Below are 21,545 nucleotides of genomic sequence, written 5' to 3' on the forward strand. Positions count from 1 at the left end.
AATTGTACCTTTGAACGGCAAGTTTATTTATAATAAGAACAAAGTCGGGACTATTAAAACTCATTCACTGCCTTTGACAAGTATACTTGTCAATTGTATTTTTTAGAGCGGTGCTAAATGGGGGCGAATCTGAGCATGCTCCACTGTAAATATCAAACTTGGAAACAACTTTACTGATGCCCAACCACCGGTAGATGACATCATTGCCCCATTTTATAGGAAATAAACACAGTTTCAGAGTCCATGGGAGAAATGGCTGTATTTTGGCAAACATACATTTTTCTGCTGTCAATTATAAAAGAACGGGACGGGACAAAAAGTAGGGAGTCTATTCTGTTATTTGGTAGATTCGGTTTATATATAATTATTGAATGTAATATCACGTGAGTATTGGAAATGTAAAAATTTTCTATAATGACTGGCAGTGAATGAGTTTTAACAAAAAAAAAAAAAAAAAATCTATAATGTCCTAGAATTCAAATTCTTTATTTGGGGACCTTTAGCAGATATGAGATTAAAATTGAGTAATTAATTACAAATCATGTAATTAATTAGATTATTTTATTTTTTTTATCACCTGACAGCACTATTAAGTATATAATATCAGTCCATTGTTTTGTCACCACCTGTTCTGAAACTGATGTTCATTCTGGTCCAGACACTGCCGACAACGCTCAGCGATGGAATAGCACATAACATGAAACAATCCCCTTGTATTTGTGTGCATTCACGTTCAATGGTTGCTCTCAATTCAGTGGCTGTTGATATGCAAACTTTGTGTTTGTTTTCCCTTTAAAATGATATATAATACATGGATGTAGCTCAAAAACTGACAAACTGACAGCAGTTTTAATGTTGGAAGGTTGAAATCCCAAGTTTTGAGAAAAAGGGGTTTAAAGTTTTGGTACTTGCATCTTTCAAATGTCCATACCAACCAGTACCTAAGGAAAAAGATATGAACCTGAAATTTTCAGGAACTGTTGAAATATGAATGGAAAGTCAATTCCAATATCAGGCAAGGTCATCATCTGAGATTTTAACCCTTTAAACGTTTTGGAAGTTTGACCTCTCAAGAGATGAAATTAAATCAGCCTCAACTTTGAAGATCACATTCAGCTGACAATTTATTAATTAACCTTCTGAGGCATCAGCCAAAGTTTGCTTATTTTATCGTTGCTCCTTGTCACCATCGGAGCCAACACACCACCAGGTGGTGATCAGTTGACAGCTCCGCCCCTCTCTTCACCCGAGTGTCCAAAACATGCGACCGCAAATCCGATGACACGACTACAAAGTCGATCATCAAACTGCAGCCGAGTGTGTCCTGGTGCCAGGTGCACATATGGACACCCTTATGTTTGAACATGGTGTTTGTTATGGACAATCCGTGACGAGCACAGAAGTCGAACAACAGAACACCACTTGGGTTCTGATCGGGGGCGGGCGTTCCTCCCAATCAAGCCCCTCCAGGTCTCACTGTCAGCGTTGAAGTCCCCCATCAGAACGAGGGAGTCCCCAGGGGAGCGCTATCCAGCACACCCTCCAAGGACTCCAAAAAGGGTGGGTACTCTTAGATGCTGTTTGGTGCATATGCACAAACAAAAGTCAAGACCCGTCCCCCCAGCCGAAGGCGGAGGGAGGCTACCTTCTCGTCTGCCGGGGTGAACCCCAACACACTGGCCCCGAGCCGGGGGGAAATAAGTATGCCCACATCTGCTCTGCGCCTCTCACCGTGGGCAACTCCAGAGTGGAAGAGAATCCAACCCCTTCCAAGAGGACTGGTACCAGAGCCCAAGTTGTGTGTGAAGGCGAGTCCGACTATGTCTAGTCGGAACTTCTCGGTCTCAGACACCAGCTCGGGCTCCTTCCCTGTCAGAGAGGTGACGTTCTTTGTCCCAAGAGCCAGTTTATGTAGCTGGGGATCGGTCCACCAAGGTCTCCGCCCTTGGATGCCACCCAGCCTACTCTGCACCCCTTTGGCCCCTCCCACCTGTGGTGAGCCCGTGGGAAGCGGGAGCCACGCCTCTGCCGGGCCCCATGGGTGCAGGCCCGGCCACCAGTCACCCACCAACATGCCCCAGGCCTGGCTCCAGAGGGGAGCCCCGGTGCCCCGCATCCGGGCGAGGGAAACGTGCCTCCATATTTGTTTTTCCGCATAAGGGGTAGTGTGAGCCGTGCTTAGTCTGGCCCCTCACCTAGGACCTGTTTGCCATGGGCATAAAGCCCCAGACAACATAGCTCCTCAAATCATTGGGACACACAAACCCCTCCACCACGGTAAGGTGCCGGCTCACGGAGGGTATATAAAAATAAATAAATAAATAAATATATATATATATATATATATATATATATATATATATATATATATATATATATATATATATATATATTCTCTTTTCATTTCCTGCTTCTTCTCCATTTCTCTTTTCATTTCCTGTGTCTTCTCCATTTATTTTAAAGGTTTCAAACTGAACTCAGCTATGACTTTCTGGAGGTACATGACGGCCCAAACCTACTGTCACCACTGATCGGCTCATTCAATGGAACCCAGGTTCCTCAGTTCCTGTTTAGTACCAGCAACTTCCTATATTTGCTATTCACGACAGACAACAGTAGATCCAACAGTGGCTTCAAAATCTTCTATGAAGGTAACTATTTGCATGCATATTACCTGCACTCAACAGTAACCACATGCAGATTCAGGACAAAAGGAACTTCACTTCTTTGTAATTTACAATTGTAATTTTTTGAAGAGAATTGTCTTTACCTGTAATCAATTTATTCCATACCCATTGGGGATCTTGCTCGTTTGTCAGTGTGTGTTTGTCTTCACCCATTCAGGGTTGGGGAATCCAGGTCCAGAAAATAAAAACGCTGCCAGATTGTCTTTAGCCACAGGTGCTTCTACTCAACTGGCAGGTAAACAAGCTCGTCTTCACCTGTTAAGTAGAAACACCTGTGGCTTAAGCCAAACTGTTTCAGGCTTTTAACTTTCTGGACCTGTGCTCTGGGTGAAAGAGTGGTACTGTTACTTGCCTTCGGTGACGCAGGCGTGGGTTTGCTTCCCCACCTGCGTGAACATGATTGTGTGTGTGCGTGTGTGGGTGTGTTCTTGTTTTTGTTAAATGGTGGGGCCAATTTTTCTGGATTTCACAGAGTTGTGGGGCCCACCCGTCCCTGTGGGGCCATTTTGCTGGGCCCCACAAGTTTATACCTCTTTCTGAGGGTCAAGACTTGATTTAGCAGCTTAGGTTTCAATTGGGTTATGGTTGAGGTTAGGGTAAGGAATGGGGGGGTAGGGAATCATTTTTGATGGTTGGGGTCAGGGGAAGGGACGAGGAAATGGATTATGTCAATGAGAGAGCCCCACAAAGGATGTGTGTGCGTGTGGGGGTGCGTGCGTGTGTGTGTGGGTGGGGGGGGGGTAATCAGTGAATATGTGAATCCACAGCTACCAAACCACGAGTATGTGGGGGTACACTGCATTTTATATTATATCCATTTACTACCATTTATTTTTATTTATTACCATTTACTACAACCAGTTCAGGGTGTACCCCGCCTGCTGCCCATAGCCATCTGAGATAGGCTCCAGCACCACCCGCGACCCTTGTTAGGAACAAGCAGTTCAGAAAATGGATGGATGAATCCATTTACTACCACATTTGCTATTATCCTGGTGTATGTTGTGGTTAATATGGCCTGTAGTCTTGAAAGCATGCATTTATAAACGTGAGAGTACAGTATTAGAAAGTGTAGTTATGCCACCAAATCCAGTTTTGCTATGATTTTATGCATAACATAGGTCTAAATACTGTCAAGCCCATTTCACAATGACTGCGGAAAGGACGCGTTGCGTTTTCCGTACGGCTTCCGCAAGGACTGCAATTCACACCGCGTGCATTGCGTGTCCGGAAATCTGCTCCTGACAAGACCACAAGATCATGTGGGGTTCACGCTGGAGAGTTGAGTTCACCCAATAACAACCGTGTACATAGATTCCTATTTGTAAACAATAGCCACGCTTGTTTGTTGTCACATTGATATGCTTTTTGGACATTTTGTGTTAATTTATTCTGAGCTCATTTTTCGTCTTAAATGCTCGACTCGTGTCATACTATGTAGCTAGCTAACTAACCTCCCCAAAAAAACGAGTTTGCAAACGGTTTAATTTTGAAATATACCGGATTTACCTTGATGCGAGATACCCGATTCCTGTTTGGCTCGTGTAATTTCTTCAGCTTCACGAAATTCCGCATGCGGCGTCCGGAAGAAATAGAACGCTTGAGGAAACGTTCTGCACCGCAGTCGTTCCGCACCGCAGACGCATCGCACCGCAGCAGACGTGAACTGACACATAGACTTGAATGCGTTCTATCCTTGCGGCGTCCATACGGCCGCCATACGGAGAACGCACCACGTCCGTTCCGCAGCCAGTGTGAATTGGGCTTAAGTCTGCGCTTGGTTTAAGTTTGACACCTATACAGGGGCTACGCAAGTCTTAACTTTGCCAGCAAGATGAATTCTCGCGGAATTTGTGAGTTCACAAACCCTCGACAATCCATCTCTTACTGAACACGCTGATTTTCACCGCAGTGGTTTGGACCAATCACAAAGCAAGATTGCGTTTGCGGGGGGGACGGGATATGCGGCTGTGACGAAAACAAGAAGCGCCGAGGCCGTGGGAAGCAAACAAACCTAACATGGACAAATGCTGGATGCTGCAATTAATTCATGTTCGTACAGAATTAATCACACTTTCCTTCTTGAATGATGAACAGCAAGACACTTCATGCATTTTTTTTTTTTTTTTTTTTTTTTTTTTTTACTTACAACGACGACGACAATGACATTTTCATCCACTGCTATGAGTGGTCAGAACAAAAGTTTGGTAGACGTGCACACATTGCTACATTGATTGCCCAATCAACTTGAAGTATTGTACTGAATATCCCACCTTTCCCGATCAAATCACTCTGGAGCAGTCCCAGATTGATATTGTGAAGAACATCTTTGAGTGATTCACATTATCAATTTGGCTTTTGCCAAGTCTTGCCGACGAGGTGTGTCCGTGGGAAGACGGCCGGTGAGAGCAGCTATCCCATCGAAGAAAAGCTTATATACATGTTGAATATTAATGAGTAAACAGCCCATTCAAAATGACAGACATTTTTGACCAACAACAACAGCTTGAAAAAGGGCATCTTGGTCATTTTCAATCCAAATTACCCTGCAAACCTGATAAACAGACATCAAAGATTATTTATAAAAAAAATAAAATAAAAAAAAACGTGGCATAGGTGCTTTAAAAGTCTCAATTTGCTCTGTCTATTATCAACACATTGTTATTTAGATGATTCTATTTAAATTTAGCCGTGGCTTGACAGTCATATTGTAGTTCACTTAAACAACAATGCATTCAATAATGTGCTACACGACACCATGTTTAACAAACACTTTTTGTAGTTGTTACAGTGGACACATACTCCTGCATGGATCCTGGTATCCCAGTCAATGGTGTGCGGCTTAGCAACGACCTGTCCATTGGCTCGACAATATCCTTCCAGTGTGATCCAGGATATCGACTAAGCCTTGAAGAACCACTGGCTTGTGAAAAGAATCACTTCTGGAGCCACCCTCTGCCCACTTGTGATGGTAAGTCGACACGGCTGTTAAAACAGGGTTAAGCGGTTGATTTTTTTTAAAGGTGCCAGTAAACTGAAGCAGTTGTTACGCCATGTGTGTGTTAAAGATTGTGTGTGCGTGTGTATACAAGCATATGTGCAGAGGCAGGCATTTTACATAATTTTGCTGGTACGTCATTCGTTGGCGCCCTGGGCCCCCTACCGTCATCACCAGTCTGTCCATTTTTTTTCAAGCCAAAGCAACCTGTAATTTTCAGTGCAATTGCCCGCCTTTTGATTTTACGCTTCTCTCGTAACTTCGTCAATGCTGTTTTAGGACCGACCAACAAAGGCAGGTACAGTGGTACCTCTACTTACGAACGTCCCTTCGTACGAAATTTTCAAGTTACGAAACTCCTCAACAGCAAAATATTGCCTCTTGTGACAAAACAAGTTTCAGGTTACGAAAGGTAAAACTACAGTATGGGCTGCTACCAGTGGAAAAGTTAGTGTAGAGCCCTGTTAATAATGATTACTAAACTCACGATATATGCCGCCATAAATGTTAATTGATGTTAACTATGTTGTTTGTTTGTTTTTTAAATCAATGGGCAGTGCAACGTCCAGTGGAGCGCTGCCTGGTCAATGGGTTGTAAAATCAAAAACACCCACTGACCACTATGGCCCGCAGGTGGCAGCATTGTATCTCTTTTCAATGGGCTGCTGGTGTATGAAATTACAATGAAACATGGCAAATCTGATGAAATAGAAAGTTTTCAAAGATGACGTGAATTATCAAAGCCTTTGTCACAGTAAATCTAATTTGCAGAGCATTATTTAACAAAAAATATTAGTGTCAAAGTCACAAAATGTATCTTTTCACAAAAAGCTTGTTTTCTCCTTATTTTCTATTTTCGCTTGATCATCACTCAAATGACCTATTTTCAAATGGTGATTACTAAAGAAGGGAATAAGCTAGAAATGTACTTTTTTTTTCTAATGATTTAGATAGAGAGATATATGCCCCTTTATGACACGCTATGAGACGCTATGATCTTCTGTGCTGCCATTGACGTTAGTGGAGCTGGTCGCTGGCTTTCCAAAAAAAAAAAAAAAAGCAGCAAGACCTCGACGTATTCAGAATCTCATTGGTTATTCAATATGTCAATCACCATGAAATCGATTTGACTGATTCCTGCATCGTAGAGGGCGGACCTTCTACGCACACATTGTCATAGGTTATAACCCACTTTTTGTAAATTCCAGACAGATGTGATGAATGTGCCATATTATATTTAGTGAAACAATCATTCATATTTACGTTTTTTTTTGTTTTTTTTTCCAGAAGTGTTCAAGTAATGTTGAACAAAAAGTTAGCGATTTAACAAGATTATTACAACACTTTAACTCAGGCTTGATCTCTACTGAAGAATGTGTTGTAAACGTGCGGTCTGTTTGTTAGCAGCTAGCAAGCTAAGATAGCTTGAAGACTTCGATATATAGCAAGATGAGTATACAAACGATTTAATGAATGACAATTTACACAATGAAAGCAGTGATCGACGTACTGTTTCAACCAAAAACAACATACCTTAAAGGGGCTGTCTGCCGGATTCACTCGGGAAAATGCACTTTTTAAATACAGGATATACACACTTTAACTTTCTCTCAGTTTACACATCTGTGTTTTTGTTAATCTTTTGTGGTAATTTCGTCCTAAATCCCCACCTCCCCAGCCTGTATTTTGCCATTTTGTGTTTGTTTTGTAAACAGCGGGACGTTTCAGTGGAAAGACAGTGTTTACAACCCTCCAGCCAATCGCAGAGCGGGGGGTGGCGTGTCGCAAACGGGGCCGGGCGGACGTGTCAGCTGCGTGACGTCACTCCCGCGGCAATTTAAAAGCACGCACGGATTTTTTTCTTCTTCACTCACTCATTCACACACGTAAGCTTCTGTGAGTGAGTGAGTGGAAAAAAAAAATACGTGTAGACTGTGTCTAACTTCAAACAACTTTTGAGTACTGTGGCAGAGTAGATTGTTGTATACTTTGTACATTATTTGTGCTATTTTAAACTCAATCAAGTCATAAAATGTCATTGTATTTAATTTAGTAAATAGTGGATGTGTTGATTCTGTATATTTTGATCGATTAATAATCCTTATGGCTCTTTTTTGCAATTTAAAAACAGGGTCGGTATTTGTTTTATATGCATTTCCCCAAATTTCCACACAATAGGTCAAGTATGGTAATAATAATGTATTATATAATAGGGGTGTGAATTGCCTAGTACCTGACAATTCGATCCATATCACGATTCATAGGTCACGATTCGATTCGATACCGATTAATCCCGATATGAATTTACAAGTCGATTGTTGAGATTTTGTTACTCAAATTTAGGAAATACCATTCAGTAAACTTGTACATGTACACTGTAAGATTTGTATGAAAATCTGTTATTTATTGATCTGAAACTTCAGTTTTATAACTGTGAGCCAATGTATTTAACAGGTTGTAACCTTTTTCATGTTAGAACAGCATTGAAATAAAATATCAAGGCTTAATGTTCCATTAATATAACATTCTTCCATGCTTAAGGTGTGAAAGTTAGTTTAATATTTTTCCATCAAAAATGGATGTTAAAAAATCGATTCGGCTGCCTATTGAATCGATTCGAGAATTGCGTGCTGTAGTATCGCGATATATTGCCGAATCGATTTTTTTTTATCACCCCTATTATATAATGTATAAAGTGAATTCATGTTCAGGACCTCCTTGGTTTTATAGAGTATCCCTATAATTTTGGACATTTTCCTTTTAACATTTTCTATGTGTGGCTTCCAACATAATTTATCATCAATAACTACTCCAAGGAATTTATTTTCATACACCCTTTCTATTTCAATTAAATTCACCATAATTTTGACTTGATGAGTGATTGGTCTAGTGCCAAAAACTATGAACTAGGTTTTATTTAAATTTAATGATAATTTGTTCATGTCAAACTAGGGGTGTGAATTGCCTAGTACCTGACGATTCGATTCGTATCACGATTCACAGGTCACGATTCGATTCGATACCGATTAATCCCGATACGAATTTATAAGTCGATTGTTGCGATTTTTTTTCATTCAAATTTAGAAAATACTAATCAGTAAGCTTGTAGAGTGTACGATTTGTATGAAAATGTATTATTTATTTATCTGAAATTTCAGTCTTATAGAGGTTGTAATCTGTTTCATGTTTGAACAGCATTAAAATAAAATATTAAGGCTTAATGTTCCGTTCATATAACATTCTTCCATGCTTAAGGTGTGAATCCAAACCCAAAGTAAGACGTTTTGTTGAATATTTTTCCATTAAAAATGGAAGTTTAAAAATCGATTCAGCCTCCTATTGAATCGATTCGAGAATTGCGCGATGTCGTATCGCGATATATTGCCGAATCGATTTTTTTTAACACCCCTATGTCAAACCAATTTTTTATTGTATTTAATTCATATTCCACAGTAGTCAGAAGCTGCTTCAAGTTGTCTGCAGAACAGTAGAGAGTTGTATCATCAGCAAACAAGACACTTTTGAATATTTTTGAGACACAACAGATATCATTCATATACAATATAAATAATTTAGGGCCTAGCACAGACCCCTGAGGAACTCCATGAGTAATCTTCAAGTGTTTTGAATTTGTATTATTAAACTGCACATACTGATACTTATTATCCAAATAACTTTTTATCCATTTATATGCTAAGCCTCTTATACCATATTTCACTAATTTATTCATTAATATAGAATGGTCTATCATGTCAAATGCTTTCTTTAGATCCATAAAAATCCCAACAGTAAATTTTTTATTGTCTATGTTAGTAGATATGCTTCTACAAGTTCCATGACTGCCATTGAGGTGGTCCGTTTTTCTCTAAATCCGTACTGATTTTCACTCAAAAGCTTATGTTTCTCAATAAAATTGTCCAGTCTGTATAAAAATAATTTTTCTAGAATTTTTGAGAACTGTGGCAACAATGATACTGGTCTATAGTTACTAAATATATGTCTATCTCCACTTTTGTAAATAGGAATGACTTTTGCTATTTTCATTTTTGATGGAAATATACCAGTTTGGAAAGACAAATTGCAAATATATGTAAAAGGTTTCACAATATATTCTATAATACTTTTTACTAGTGTCATATCAATATTAAAAAAGTCGGTGGACTTTTTATTTTTTAATGTTTTCACAACATTTAATACTTCTATATCATTAACACCATTAAGGAACATAGTGGATGAATTATTTACAACGTACTTATCTATTTCATGTTTATTTCTTGTCTCTGGGATTTCATTTGCCAAATTACTACCCACATCAACTAAATATTCATTGAAGTTACTGGCTCTGTCTGAAATTTTATCAATTACAATATCTTTGTCTCTTATAAAGTATTCTGGATAATTTGTTTTTTTTTAGATCTATTTTTAATTCCATCATTTAGTATTTTCCATATTTCTTGCGTATTGCTTTTATTCTGCTCTAATAATGCATGGTAAAGATCTTTCTTACTTATACGTATAATATTTAATTTTGTATTTATTACGCAAGTAAATTAGCTCATTAATCGTGATTAATCAAAATTAAAAAGTGTGATTAATCAGATTAAAAATTTTAATCATTTGACAGCACTAATGCGAACTCTCCACTAGGTGGCCCGCTGATGCTCAGCATCATACATGCAGCAAGGTGGTTGCTCTGCAGGCTATTTCTTAAGTCAGTCTTGACCTAGAAAATAAAAATGAGATTGTGTCTCTTAATTTACAACACCCTCATTTGAAATAGTTTCTAGTAGTTTGAGACTACTGATTGAATGCTATACCCTATTCATTATTGACAAAAATTTTCTCAACCTCTTTCTGGTCCCAGCCTGTTTGCCTGTTCGTATCACTGCGTGGCCGATGCATCCAGCTGACAGACGCTCACAAATCAAGTTGTTTGGAAGAGTTTACCTGATGCAAGAGAGCGAATGGAGAGAGAGAATGATTAGTATAAAACGTTACGATTGTATAGGCTTTATAAGCTAGTGTAACTAAGGTGTGTTGCGTGTTCCTGTGTTGCACATTCTGTTAAATATTCTTGTGTCTGTTAGTGAATGCATCACACGTCTCACGGTGGAAACCAGGGCTTCTCAGCTGATGTTCCGCCATCAAGTTATGCCACTTCTCTATCCCTCCCTCTCTCTCCCTCCCTCTCTCTCCCTCCCTCCCTCTCTCTCTCCCTCCCTCTCTCCCTTCCTTCCTCCCTCTCTCTCTCTCTCTCTCTCTCTCTCTCTCTCTCTCTCTCTCTCTCTCTCTCTCTCTCTCTCTCTCTCTCTCTCTCTCTCTCTCTCTCTCTCTGTCCATTCTAGCTACAGCCGATGAATTTCGGCATCAGTGTATTCGGGTTCATAAAGATACCCTCTTGGTTCAGTGCTAAAGACATTGTTGTCTGTCGTTATCAGACATGTTATCGTTTGTTTTCAAATTACGGTGGAACACGTACGTCTGTCAGCTGGATGCAGCGCGCCGTACAGTGATACGAACAAAAAAATAATGCCAGGCGGTAATGGAGTCTGACTTTTTTCTAATTCAAGTTAGTGCTGATTGCACACCACTGTAGTTCAGGATGCCATACAGATTCATATCCAAAAAGCCGAACTATCTCTTTAATTTTCCCAGTAGTAAAAAAGTTACAATTGTAACAAGTGCATCTTAGCCGTGTTTGTAGCAGACTTTAGCGAGCAGCAGCTCCCACGGAACCCGTTCACCTGCCTCAGTATTATTGTGACCGTCACCATGCAGCACAAAATCGAACAGAAGAAGTACGTCATAACGACATCCGACCAACCTTAGTAGATAGTGAATCTCTTCTTCTGTCGGGACATGTTTGTAATCCAACAGATTAAGAACAAACTTGAAAGAGTCTTTTTTTGTTTTGTTTTGTTTTTTTGTTTTCCGTCGATCAAATGTTAAAGAGGTAATTGGTTCTTGCCCGGAAATCCGTTTGGCTCAGCGCGTGAAGTGACGTTTTTCTTCTTTTTTCTACTGGCTTTTGTTTGTAAAGAAAACTACAAAAAATATATACAGTATATCAAAAAAAGAGGCAACACATCCTTCCACGCGGCTGGCGGTGGGGTGGGCACGTCTTCCCTCTCTGCGCTTTTTATTAGGTTTTAGGTGAATTATTGAGTACAAATTTACACGAATTCACACGCACGCATGCACGCACCCATACACACACACACACACACACGCACGCACACAAACGCGCACATGCGCACAAAAAAAAAAAAGAGAGAGAGCAATGATGATAAGATGTTGAATCGGTAAGACTGTCGAATGAACAATTCTGAGGTCAACAAAAGAGGCAACAAAAATTGCGCAGCCTCTCGCATTGTCATTCCGTGGTTGATGACATGATCAACTAAGGTTTCTTTGATTTCATTTGAAAGTTGTCTTTGGCCATGAACTCCTCTACAAGCTATACCTCTACCATTCACTCGTCGTCCCCCTCTCATTCTCACCCTCTCTTCCCCTCTCTGCCATGTTTTCCATTGTTGTAAAAAAAGAAAACAAGTGTTCACCTGTGGTCTTTTTACAGTGCTTACTTCCTGATTGAGGTGGTTACAATTAACATTTGAGGTGTTTGGCCAATTATCTTGGCCAATTAGCTAATGTATCGTCATTTTGAATGGCAGTGTTTTGAAATGGCAAACATGACCTTATGTCAGATTATTGTGTCTTATGCAGAGAACCTTGTTCAGTGCATTTAAAAAGTGCCGTATTGAATTGCAAAATGTTTGTAAAGCAGAAAATGTGTTTAGAGTTTTGGAGACTTGAGAAGAGGTTTTGTTCTCTGTGTGTCGGTTTATATAATTCTGCTATGCACGTCATTTTAATGTTTTAGCAATTGGAAAAAAACTGTAACTTGAAAATGAATGAGCTCACCTTGAAAGCAAGAACTTCCCTGTAGCTGTGTTATCCCACATAATCGCTCGTTTTAACAGTTATGTTTTTGCAGATTTCAGAAATGTAGGAGCGAATGCTGTGTTTATTGTCACTGCAAAATGTTAGTGCTGTCACAGACCGCTTATTTTCAGGTATATACTGTATCAAACAAAAAGTAAGAGTTGGGTGTATGTACTCCATTGGCGAGCGGTGAGTTTTTGGAGTGGACATGCTGAAGACCTATATATGCGAGCGGCCGTCTGGGCTCAAGCAGAAAATTTTTGGGGTATTTTTATTATTAATTTCAATATTAAATATTATTTTATACTGCTGTGTAGATATACAATTAAAGCTGAAATATTCAGGACTGACGCAGGTTGATACACACACACTGTAATGTAACCAGTTCTGTGGTGTATGAAATGACAAAATCACAATTTGCCAATTCGTTGGAATTTACAGTAGGCCCCTTAGTTCCTTTCCTCAAAAGTTCTCCGGGAAAAGGGCACTCATTGGGTTTTGGTGATGAACTTGAATTGAACAATGACTGTTGACCACAGAACAAGCCAAGTATGCCAATTTTGCGCATGCACGTTGTCAGAAAGGCTGCGTGACCGACAGCTTTTTTTGCCATTCAAAATCCACACGTACCGAAACAACGTTCACGGAACTAACACAATTGATTTCTCATTGTGTATGAGCGAAACAAACCGTCGACTTCTCCGCTCCCTGCGAGGAAAACAGGACAACATATACAGGAATTTAAGACCAAAACAGTAAAACTACGGTATTGTATTTTAGAGGACACTGACAGAAATATTTTCAATGATTTTATTTTGAAGAGGTCGGGCAAGCGCCGCTTAATAGCTTACTATGATGGATCGCCACTGATGTACTCTAATCATGTATGAGATACATTGTTGTGGGTGCAATGTCCTGTAAATGACCCCCATGTCCTGGAGCCTCTTCTTGCTTAGGTGTGAGGCAAACTGGTGCCAAACGTCTTGGCCTTCTGCCTATAGACCCTTCAAATAGACACTTTGCCAAGTGTGCTCATCAACTTTGAATGACTTTATGTAATTTTGGCTCATTAATAAAATATTTGATATAATTTTGTTGGTGGATAAGGATTCAGTCTTGATGTGATGTGCTTGCTGGAGGACCCAGGGGGGATGGAGTGAGGACAAGAGGGGTGTGCGTGTGTGTGTGTGTGGGGGGGGGGGGGGGGGGGGGGGGGTGCAGCTGGGAAGCCACCGGCATTGCCGTGATCTTCCAAAACATCATCTAACATTCACTACTTTGAAAATATGTACATTCACAAGAGTTGTACTTCTAATATTGAGAGAGGCTACTAGACATTTGATTGTAATGTCATCTTTAGGGCATTTGGGCCAAAGAAAACAGAACAGCAAACATCAACAATATGCTCACATGATAAAACAAACAAACCAGTCCAAATGCATTCATGTTTATTTTAAACAACACCCTTCATGTTATGACATTTTAAGTAGGGCTGGGAATCTTTGATTGTCTCACGATTCGATTCGATTACAATTTTTGGGTCTACAATTCGATTCAGAATCGATTCTCGATTCAAACGATTTTTGATTCAAAATTATTTGATTGACAAATGATTTCTGCTTCCATTTACAGATATGCACAACACTGTCATGATCTACTCCAGTCTGCTTTGCAAGACAAAATGACACAGAGACATTAAAGTGTCTTTCTTTTGTTTAAATATTTATTAATTTTTTATTGTAAGTGCGTTTTTCCACAAAAACAGCATGTGGGCTACAACTGCCTTTTCCCTTTCTTCTTCATTTCTAATTTAAATAAAATCGATTTCTGGATCATATCGATTTGATTTGATTAATAAATGAGAATCTCGATTCTTTTATGAATCGATTTTTTGGCACACCCCTACTTTTAAGTAAATAAAATTGTATGAAAAAAAATACTCATTTGAACAATTAAACAAGTTAACCTTGAGATTGTTGTAACATTAACCTCTACACCAGAGGTGTCCAAACTAGGGCCCGGGGGCCATTTGTGGTCAGCTATACATTTTTTTGGCGGCCTGCGGTAAATACTAAAAATAATTTTTCAATACTGTTTTAAAAAAAAAGAGGGTGGATTAAACGTTTCTAGCTACGCAAAGACACAAATTTGCAGCTAATAATTCAGTTTCAGAAATAAAAATAGTTTCATCCACTTGTTGCTTAGTGTCAAGGTCCAATTTGTGAAAACATCACATTAAACTAGAAATGCCATTTCTGGGGAAATGGCGTGTGAAGGCTGGAGAGCTGAATGAATACCTGTGGAATGATTTGGAATAATGTTGAATGATGATGAATGATATTGAAAGATATTGAATGATATTGAATGGTGTTGAATGATGTTGAATGATACTGAATGACATGGAATGAGCTTAACATGCTGAAGTTGGAATGGTTTAAATTCATCCAGAAATCTAGAAGCAGTTGAAGGAAGATAAATACCACAAAAGTACAAATAAATCAGCAAGAAACAAGAAAACAAGGAAGAAATCAAGTAAGAAATGGAGGAAGTAGCAAGTAATCGGGTAAGCAATGGAGTAAAGTGAGAAGAATTAAGTAAGCAATGAAGTAAGGAGGGTAGAATCGAGTCGCAATGGTGTAAGGAGTGGCAAACTTAAGCAATGGAGTAATAGTCACTCTGTTGAAATCAGGTCACATTTGCATTAGTATACTAAGCTAGCATTAGCATGCTAAGCTAACATTAGCATTAATATGCTAACTTAACATTAGCATGCTAAGCTAACATTAACATTAGCATGCTAACTTAGCATTAGCATTCTAAGCTAACATTAGCATTAGCATGCTAACTTAGCATTAGCATACTAAGCTAGCAATAGCATTAGCATGTTCAGCTAGTGTTAGCATTAGCCAGCATTAGCATGCTAACTTAGCACTAGCATGTTCACTTCCTGTTGATTTCAGGCCACTTCCTGTTGAAATCGGGTCACTTCCTGTTGATTTTAGGTCACTTCCTATTGATATGAGGTCACTTCCTGTTAAAATCAGGTCACTTCCTGTTAAAATCAGGTCACTTCCTGTTGATTTCAGGCCACTTCCTGTTCAAATTGGGTCACTTCCTGTTGATTTTAGGTCACTTCCTGTTGATATGAGGTCACTTCCTGTTGATTTTAGGTCACTTCCTGTTGATATGAGGTCACTTCCTGTTTATATGAGGTCACTTCCTGTTAAAATCAGGTCACTTCCTGTTGAAATCGGGTCACTTCCTGTTAAAATCAGGTCACTTCCTGTTGATTTCAGGCCACTTCCTGTTGAAATTGGGTCACTTCCTGTTGAAATTGGGTCACTTCCTGTTGATATGAGGTCACTTCCTGTTAAAATCAGGTCACTTCCTGTTAAAAATCAGGTCACTTCCTGTTGATTTCAGGCCACTTCCTGTTGAAATCGGGTCACTTCCTGTTGAAATCGGGTCACTTCCTGTTGATTTTAGGTAACTTCCTGTTGATATGAGGTCACTTCCTGTTAAAATCAGGTCACTTCCTGTTAAAATCAGGTCACTTCCTGTTGATTTTAGGTCACTTCCTATTGAATTTTGGTCGAAATGGCGGAAATCCTAGGCGTCCCTAATCAATTGGCCAAGATGGCCGCCGCCCTCGGTGGACGACGTGGCAGAAATCCTAGGCGTCCCTAATCAATTGGCCAAGATGGCCGCCGCCACCGGTGGACGACGTGGCGGAAATCCTAGGCTTCCCGAATCAATTGGCCAAGATGGCCGCCGCCCCCGGCGGAAATCCTAGGCGTCCCAAATCCATTGGCCAAGATGGCCGCCGGCCTGTGGGTCCAGGTTGGCATGAATCCTGGGCATATCTAATCATTTATCCAAAATGGCCGCCATTCATGGTAATTTGGAAAATGGCCGCCATGCGTGGTAAGTTCGGTGGTAAGATGGAAGAGCTCATGACGTGAAATGGTGGAATATATTGAAGTTGGAACGAAGTCAATCGGATAAATAATGTGGAAGTAAATGGAAAATGTAGAATGTGGGAAATATTTGGGTACGAAATTGGGAATTGTGGGTAAGGGTGAATTTTGGAACTGAAAAGCTGGAAGAGCTCATGGCTTGAATTGGTGGAATATATTGAAGTTAAAACGACGTCAATCGGATGAAAAATTTCGAAGTTAAGTGAAATGTAGAATGTGGGAAATATTCGGGTACGCAATCGGGAATTGTGGGTAATGCATGAATTTTGGAACTGAAAAGCTGGAAGAGCTCATGGCTTGAATTGCTGGAATATATTGAAGTTGGAACGAAGTCAATCGGATGGATAATGTGGAAGTAAATGTGAAATATAGATTGTGGGAAATATTCGGGTACGAAATCCGGAATTGTGGGCAAGGTGTGAATTTTGGAACTGAAAAGCTGGAAGAGCTCATGGCTTGAATTGCTGGAATATATTGAAGCTGGAACGACGTCAATCGGATGAATAATGTGTAAGTAAATGGAAAATGTAGAATGTGGGAAATATTCGGGTACGAAATCGGGAATTGTGGGCAAGGTGTGAATTTTGGAACTGAAAAGCTGGAAGAGCTAATGGCTTGAAATGCTGGAATATATTGAAGCTGGAACGACGTCAATCGGATGAATAATGTGGAAGTAAATGGAAAATGTAGAATGTGGGTAATGTGCGGGTACGAAATCGGGAATTGTGGGTCAGGCGTGAATTTTGGAACTGAAAAGCTTGAAGAGCTCATGGCTTGAATTGGTGGAATATATTGAAGTTGGAACGAAGTCAATCGGATGAATAATGTGGAAGTAAATGTGAAATATAGAATGTGGGAAATATTCGGGTACGAAATCCGGAATTGTGGGCAAGGTGTGAATTTTGGAACTGAAAAGCTGGAAGAGCTCATGGCTTGAATTGCTGGAATATATTGAAGTTGGAACGAAGTCAATCGGATGAATAATGTGGAAGTAAATGTGAAATATAGAATGTGGGAAATATTCGGGTACGAAATCCGGAATTGTGGGCAAGGTGTGAATTTTGGAACTGAAAAGCTGGAAGAGCTCATGGCTTGAATTGCTGGAATATATTGAAGCTGGAACGACGTCAATCGGATGAATAATGTATAAGTAAATGGAAAATGTAGAATGTGGGAAATATTCGGGTACGAAATCGGGAATTGTGGGTAAGGCATGAATTTTGGAACTGAAAAGCTGGAAGAGCTAATGGCTTGAAATGCTGGAATATATTGAAGCTGGAACGACGTCAATTGGATGAATAATGTGGAAGTAAATGGAAAATGTAGAATGTGGGTAATGTGCGGGTACGAAATCGGGAATTGTGGGTAAGGCGTGAATTTTGGAACTGAAAAGCTGGAAGAGCTCATGATGGAACATATTGAAGTTGGAACGAAGTGAATCGGATGAAAACTGTGGAAGGAAATGTGAAATTTTGAATCTCCCATTAAGAATACATGGGGAAAAATCGGGTACGAAATCAGGAATTGCGGGTAACACGTGAATCGTGGGAATAAGAAAAATGGAAGCGCTGTAGGCGCGAATATTTGGAATCGTTTGAAATTGGAACGGAGTGAATCGGGTGAAAAATGTGGAAGAAGAAACTGGACAAAAAAGTGCGAGGAATAAAATAGAATAAGAATAACGGGAATGGTGTAGAATAACATATGTGTGAAGGCCTCCAGCCTTCACACAATAAGAACTAGAAATGCCATTTCTGGGGAAATGGCGTGTGAAGGCTGGAGAGCTGAATGAATACCTGTGGAATGATTTGGAATAATGTTGAATGATGATGAATGATATTGAAATATATTGAATGATATTGAATGGTGTTGAATGATGTTGAATGATACTGAATGACATGGAATGAGCTTAACATGCTGAAGTTGGAATGGTTTAAAATCATCCAGAAATCTAGAAGCAGTTGAAGGAAGATAAATACCACAAAAGTACAAATAAATCAGCAAGAAACAAGAAAACAAGGAAGAAATCAAGTTAGCATGCTCACATTAGCATTAGCATGCTAAGCTAACATTAGCATGAGCATGCTAAACTAACATTAGCATTAGCATGCTAACATTAGCATTAGCATGCTAACTTAGCATTAGCATGCTAAGCTAATATTATCATTAGCATGTTAAGTTAGCATTAGCATGCTAAGCTAACATTAATATTAGCATGCTAACTTAGCATTAGCATGCTAACTTAGCATTAGCATGAGCATGCTAAGCTAACATTATTATTAGCATGCTAACTTAGCATTAGCATTAGTATGTTAAACTAACATTAGCATTAGCATGCTAAGCTAACATTAGCATTAACATGCTCAGCTAATATTAGCATTCGCATGCTAAGCTAACATTAGCATTAGCATTCTAAGCTAACATTAACATTAGCATGCTAAGCTAACATTTGCATTAGCATGCTCACTTAGCATTAGCGTTAGCATGCTAACATTAGCATTAGCATGCTAAGCTAGCATTAGCATGCTAAGCTAACATTAGCATTAGCATGCTAACTTAGCATTAGCATGCTAACATTAGCATTAGTATGCTAACTTAGCATTAGCATGCTAAGCTAACATTAGCATTAGCATGCTAACATTAGCATGCTAAGCTAGCATTAGCATTAGCATGCTAAGCTAACATTAGCATTAGCATGCTAAGCTAGCATTAGCATTAGCATGCTAAGCAAGCATTAGCATGCTAAGCTAACATTAGCATTAGCATGCTAACTTAGCATTAACATTAGCATGCTAACATTAGCATTAGCATGCTAACTTAGAATTAGCATTAGCATGCGAAGCTAACATTAACATTTGCATGCTAACTTAGCATTAGCATGCTAAGCTAACATTAGCATTTGCATGCTAAGCTAGCAATAGCATTAGCATGTTCAGCTAGCGTTAGCATTAGCTAGCATTAGCATGCTAACTTAGCACTAGTATGCTCACTTCCTGTTGATTTCAGGCCACTTCCTGTTCAAATCGGGTCACTTCCTGTTGATATGAGGTCACTTCCTGTTAAAATCAGGTCACTTCCTGTTAAAATCAGGTCACTTCCTGTTGAAATCAGGTCACTTCCTGTTAAAATCAGGTCACTTCCTGTTGATTTCAGGCCACTTCCTGTTGAAATCGGGTCACTTCCTGTTAAAATCAGGTCACTTCCTGTTGATTTCAGGCCACTTCCTGTTGAAATCGGGTCACTTCCTGTTGAAATCGGGTCACTTCCTGTTGATTTTAGGTCACTTCCTGTTGATATGAGGTCACTTCCTGTTAAAATCGGGTCACTTCCTTTTAAAATCAGGTCACTTCCTGTTGATTTTAGGTCACTTCCTATTGAAATTAGGTCGAAATGGCAGAAATCCTAGGTGTCCCTAATCAATTGGCCAAGATGGCCGCCGCCACCGGTGGACGACGTGGGGGAAATCCTAGGCTTCCCGAATCAATTGGCCAAGATGGCCGCCGCCACAGGTGGACGACGTGGCGGAAATCCTAGGCGTCCCTAATCCATTGGCCAAGATGGCCGCCGGCCTGTGGGTCCAGGTTGGCGAGAATCCTGGGCATATCTAATCATTTATCCAAAATGGCCGCCATTCATGGTAATTTGGAAAATGGCCGCCATGCGTGGTAAGTTCGGTGGTAAGATGGAAGAGCTCATGACGTGAAATGGTGGAATATATTGAAGTTGGAACGAAGTCAATCAGATAAATAATGTGGAAGTAAATGGAAAATGTAGAATGTGGGAAATATTTGGGTACGAAATTGGGAATTGTGGGTAAGGCGTGAATTTTGGAACTGAAAAGCTGGAAGAGCTCATGGCTTGAATTGGTGGAATATATTGAAGTTGAAACGACGTCAATCGGATGAAAAATGTCGAAGTAAATGTGAAATGTAGAATGTGGGAAATATTCGGGTACGCAATCGGGAATTGTGGGTAAGGCATGAATTTTGGAACTGAAAAGCTGGAAGAGCTCATGGCTTGAATTGCTGGAATATATTGAAGTTGGAACGAAGTCAATCGGATGAATAATGTGGAAGTAAATGTGAAATATAGAATGTGGGAAATATTCGGGTACGAAATCCGGAATTGTGGGCAAGGTGTGAATTTTGGAACTGAAAAGCTGGAAGAGCTCATGGCTTGAAATGCTGGAATATATTGAAGTTGAAACGACGTCAATCAGATGAAAAATGTCGAAGTAAATGTGAAATGTAGAATGTGGGAAATATTCGGGTACGAAATCGGGAATTGTGGGTAAGGCATGAATTTTGGAACTGAAAAGCTGGAAGAGCTCATGGCTTGAATTGCTGGAATATATTGAAGTTGAAACGACGTCAATCGGATGAAAAATGTCGAAGTAAATGTGAAATGTAGAATGTGGGAAATATTCGGGTACGAAATCGGGAATTGTGGGTAAGGCATGAATTTTGGAACTGAAAAGCTGGAAGAGCTCATGGCTTGAATTGCTGGAATATATTGAAGTTAGAACGAAGTCAATCGGATAAATAATGTGGAAGTAAATGGAAAATGTAGAATGTGGGAAATATTTGGGCACGAAATTGGGAATTGTGGGTAAGGCGTGAATTTTGGAACTGAAAAGCAGGAAGAGCTCATGGCTTGAATTGGTGGAATAGATTGAAGTTGAAACGACGTCAATCGGATGAAAAATGTCGAAGTAAATGTGAAATGTATAATGTGGGAAATATTCGGGTACGAAATCGGGAATTGTGGGTAAGGCATGAATTTTGGAACTGAAAAGCTGGAAGAGCTCATGGCTTGAATTGCTGGAATATATTGAAGTTGGAACAAAGTCAATCGGATGAATAATGTGTAAGTAAATGGAAAATGTAGAATGTGGGAAATATTTGGGTACGAAATTGGGAATTGTGGGTAAGGCGTGAA

The 21,545-nt window shown here is 39.7% G+C and overlaps 1 protein-coding gene across 5 annotated transcripts in view; it reads left to right on the forward strand.

Moving 5' to 3' along the window:
• Positions 1-21,545, forward strand: part of LOC144021954 (CUB and sushi domain-containing protein 3-like) — a 1,200,535-nt gene that overhangs the window by 308,635 nt on the left and 870,355 nt on the right. For all 5 annotated transcript variants that reach the window (XM_077526258.1, XM_077526261.1, XM_077526260.1 and 2 more), the window contains exons 17-18: positions 2,464-2,651; positions 5,470-5,658. In XM_077526258.1, the coding sequence (XP_077382384.1) occupies positions 2,464-2,651; positions 5,470-5,658 (377 nt within the window). The remainder of the gene's footprint in view (positions 1-2,463; positions 2,652-5,469; positions 5,659-21,545) is intronic.

This window comes from Festucalex cinctus, chromosome 7 (assembly GCF_051991245.1).
Source record: "Festucalex cinctus isolate MCC-2025b chromosome 7, RoL_Fcin_1.0, whole genome shotgun sequence".
Taxonomy (NCBI): Eukaryota; Metazoa; Chordata; class Actinopteri; order Syngnathiformes; family Syngnathidae; genus Festucalex; species Festucalex cinctus.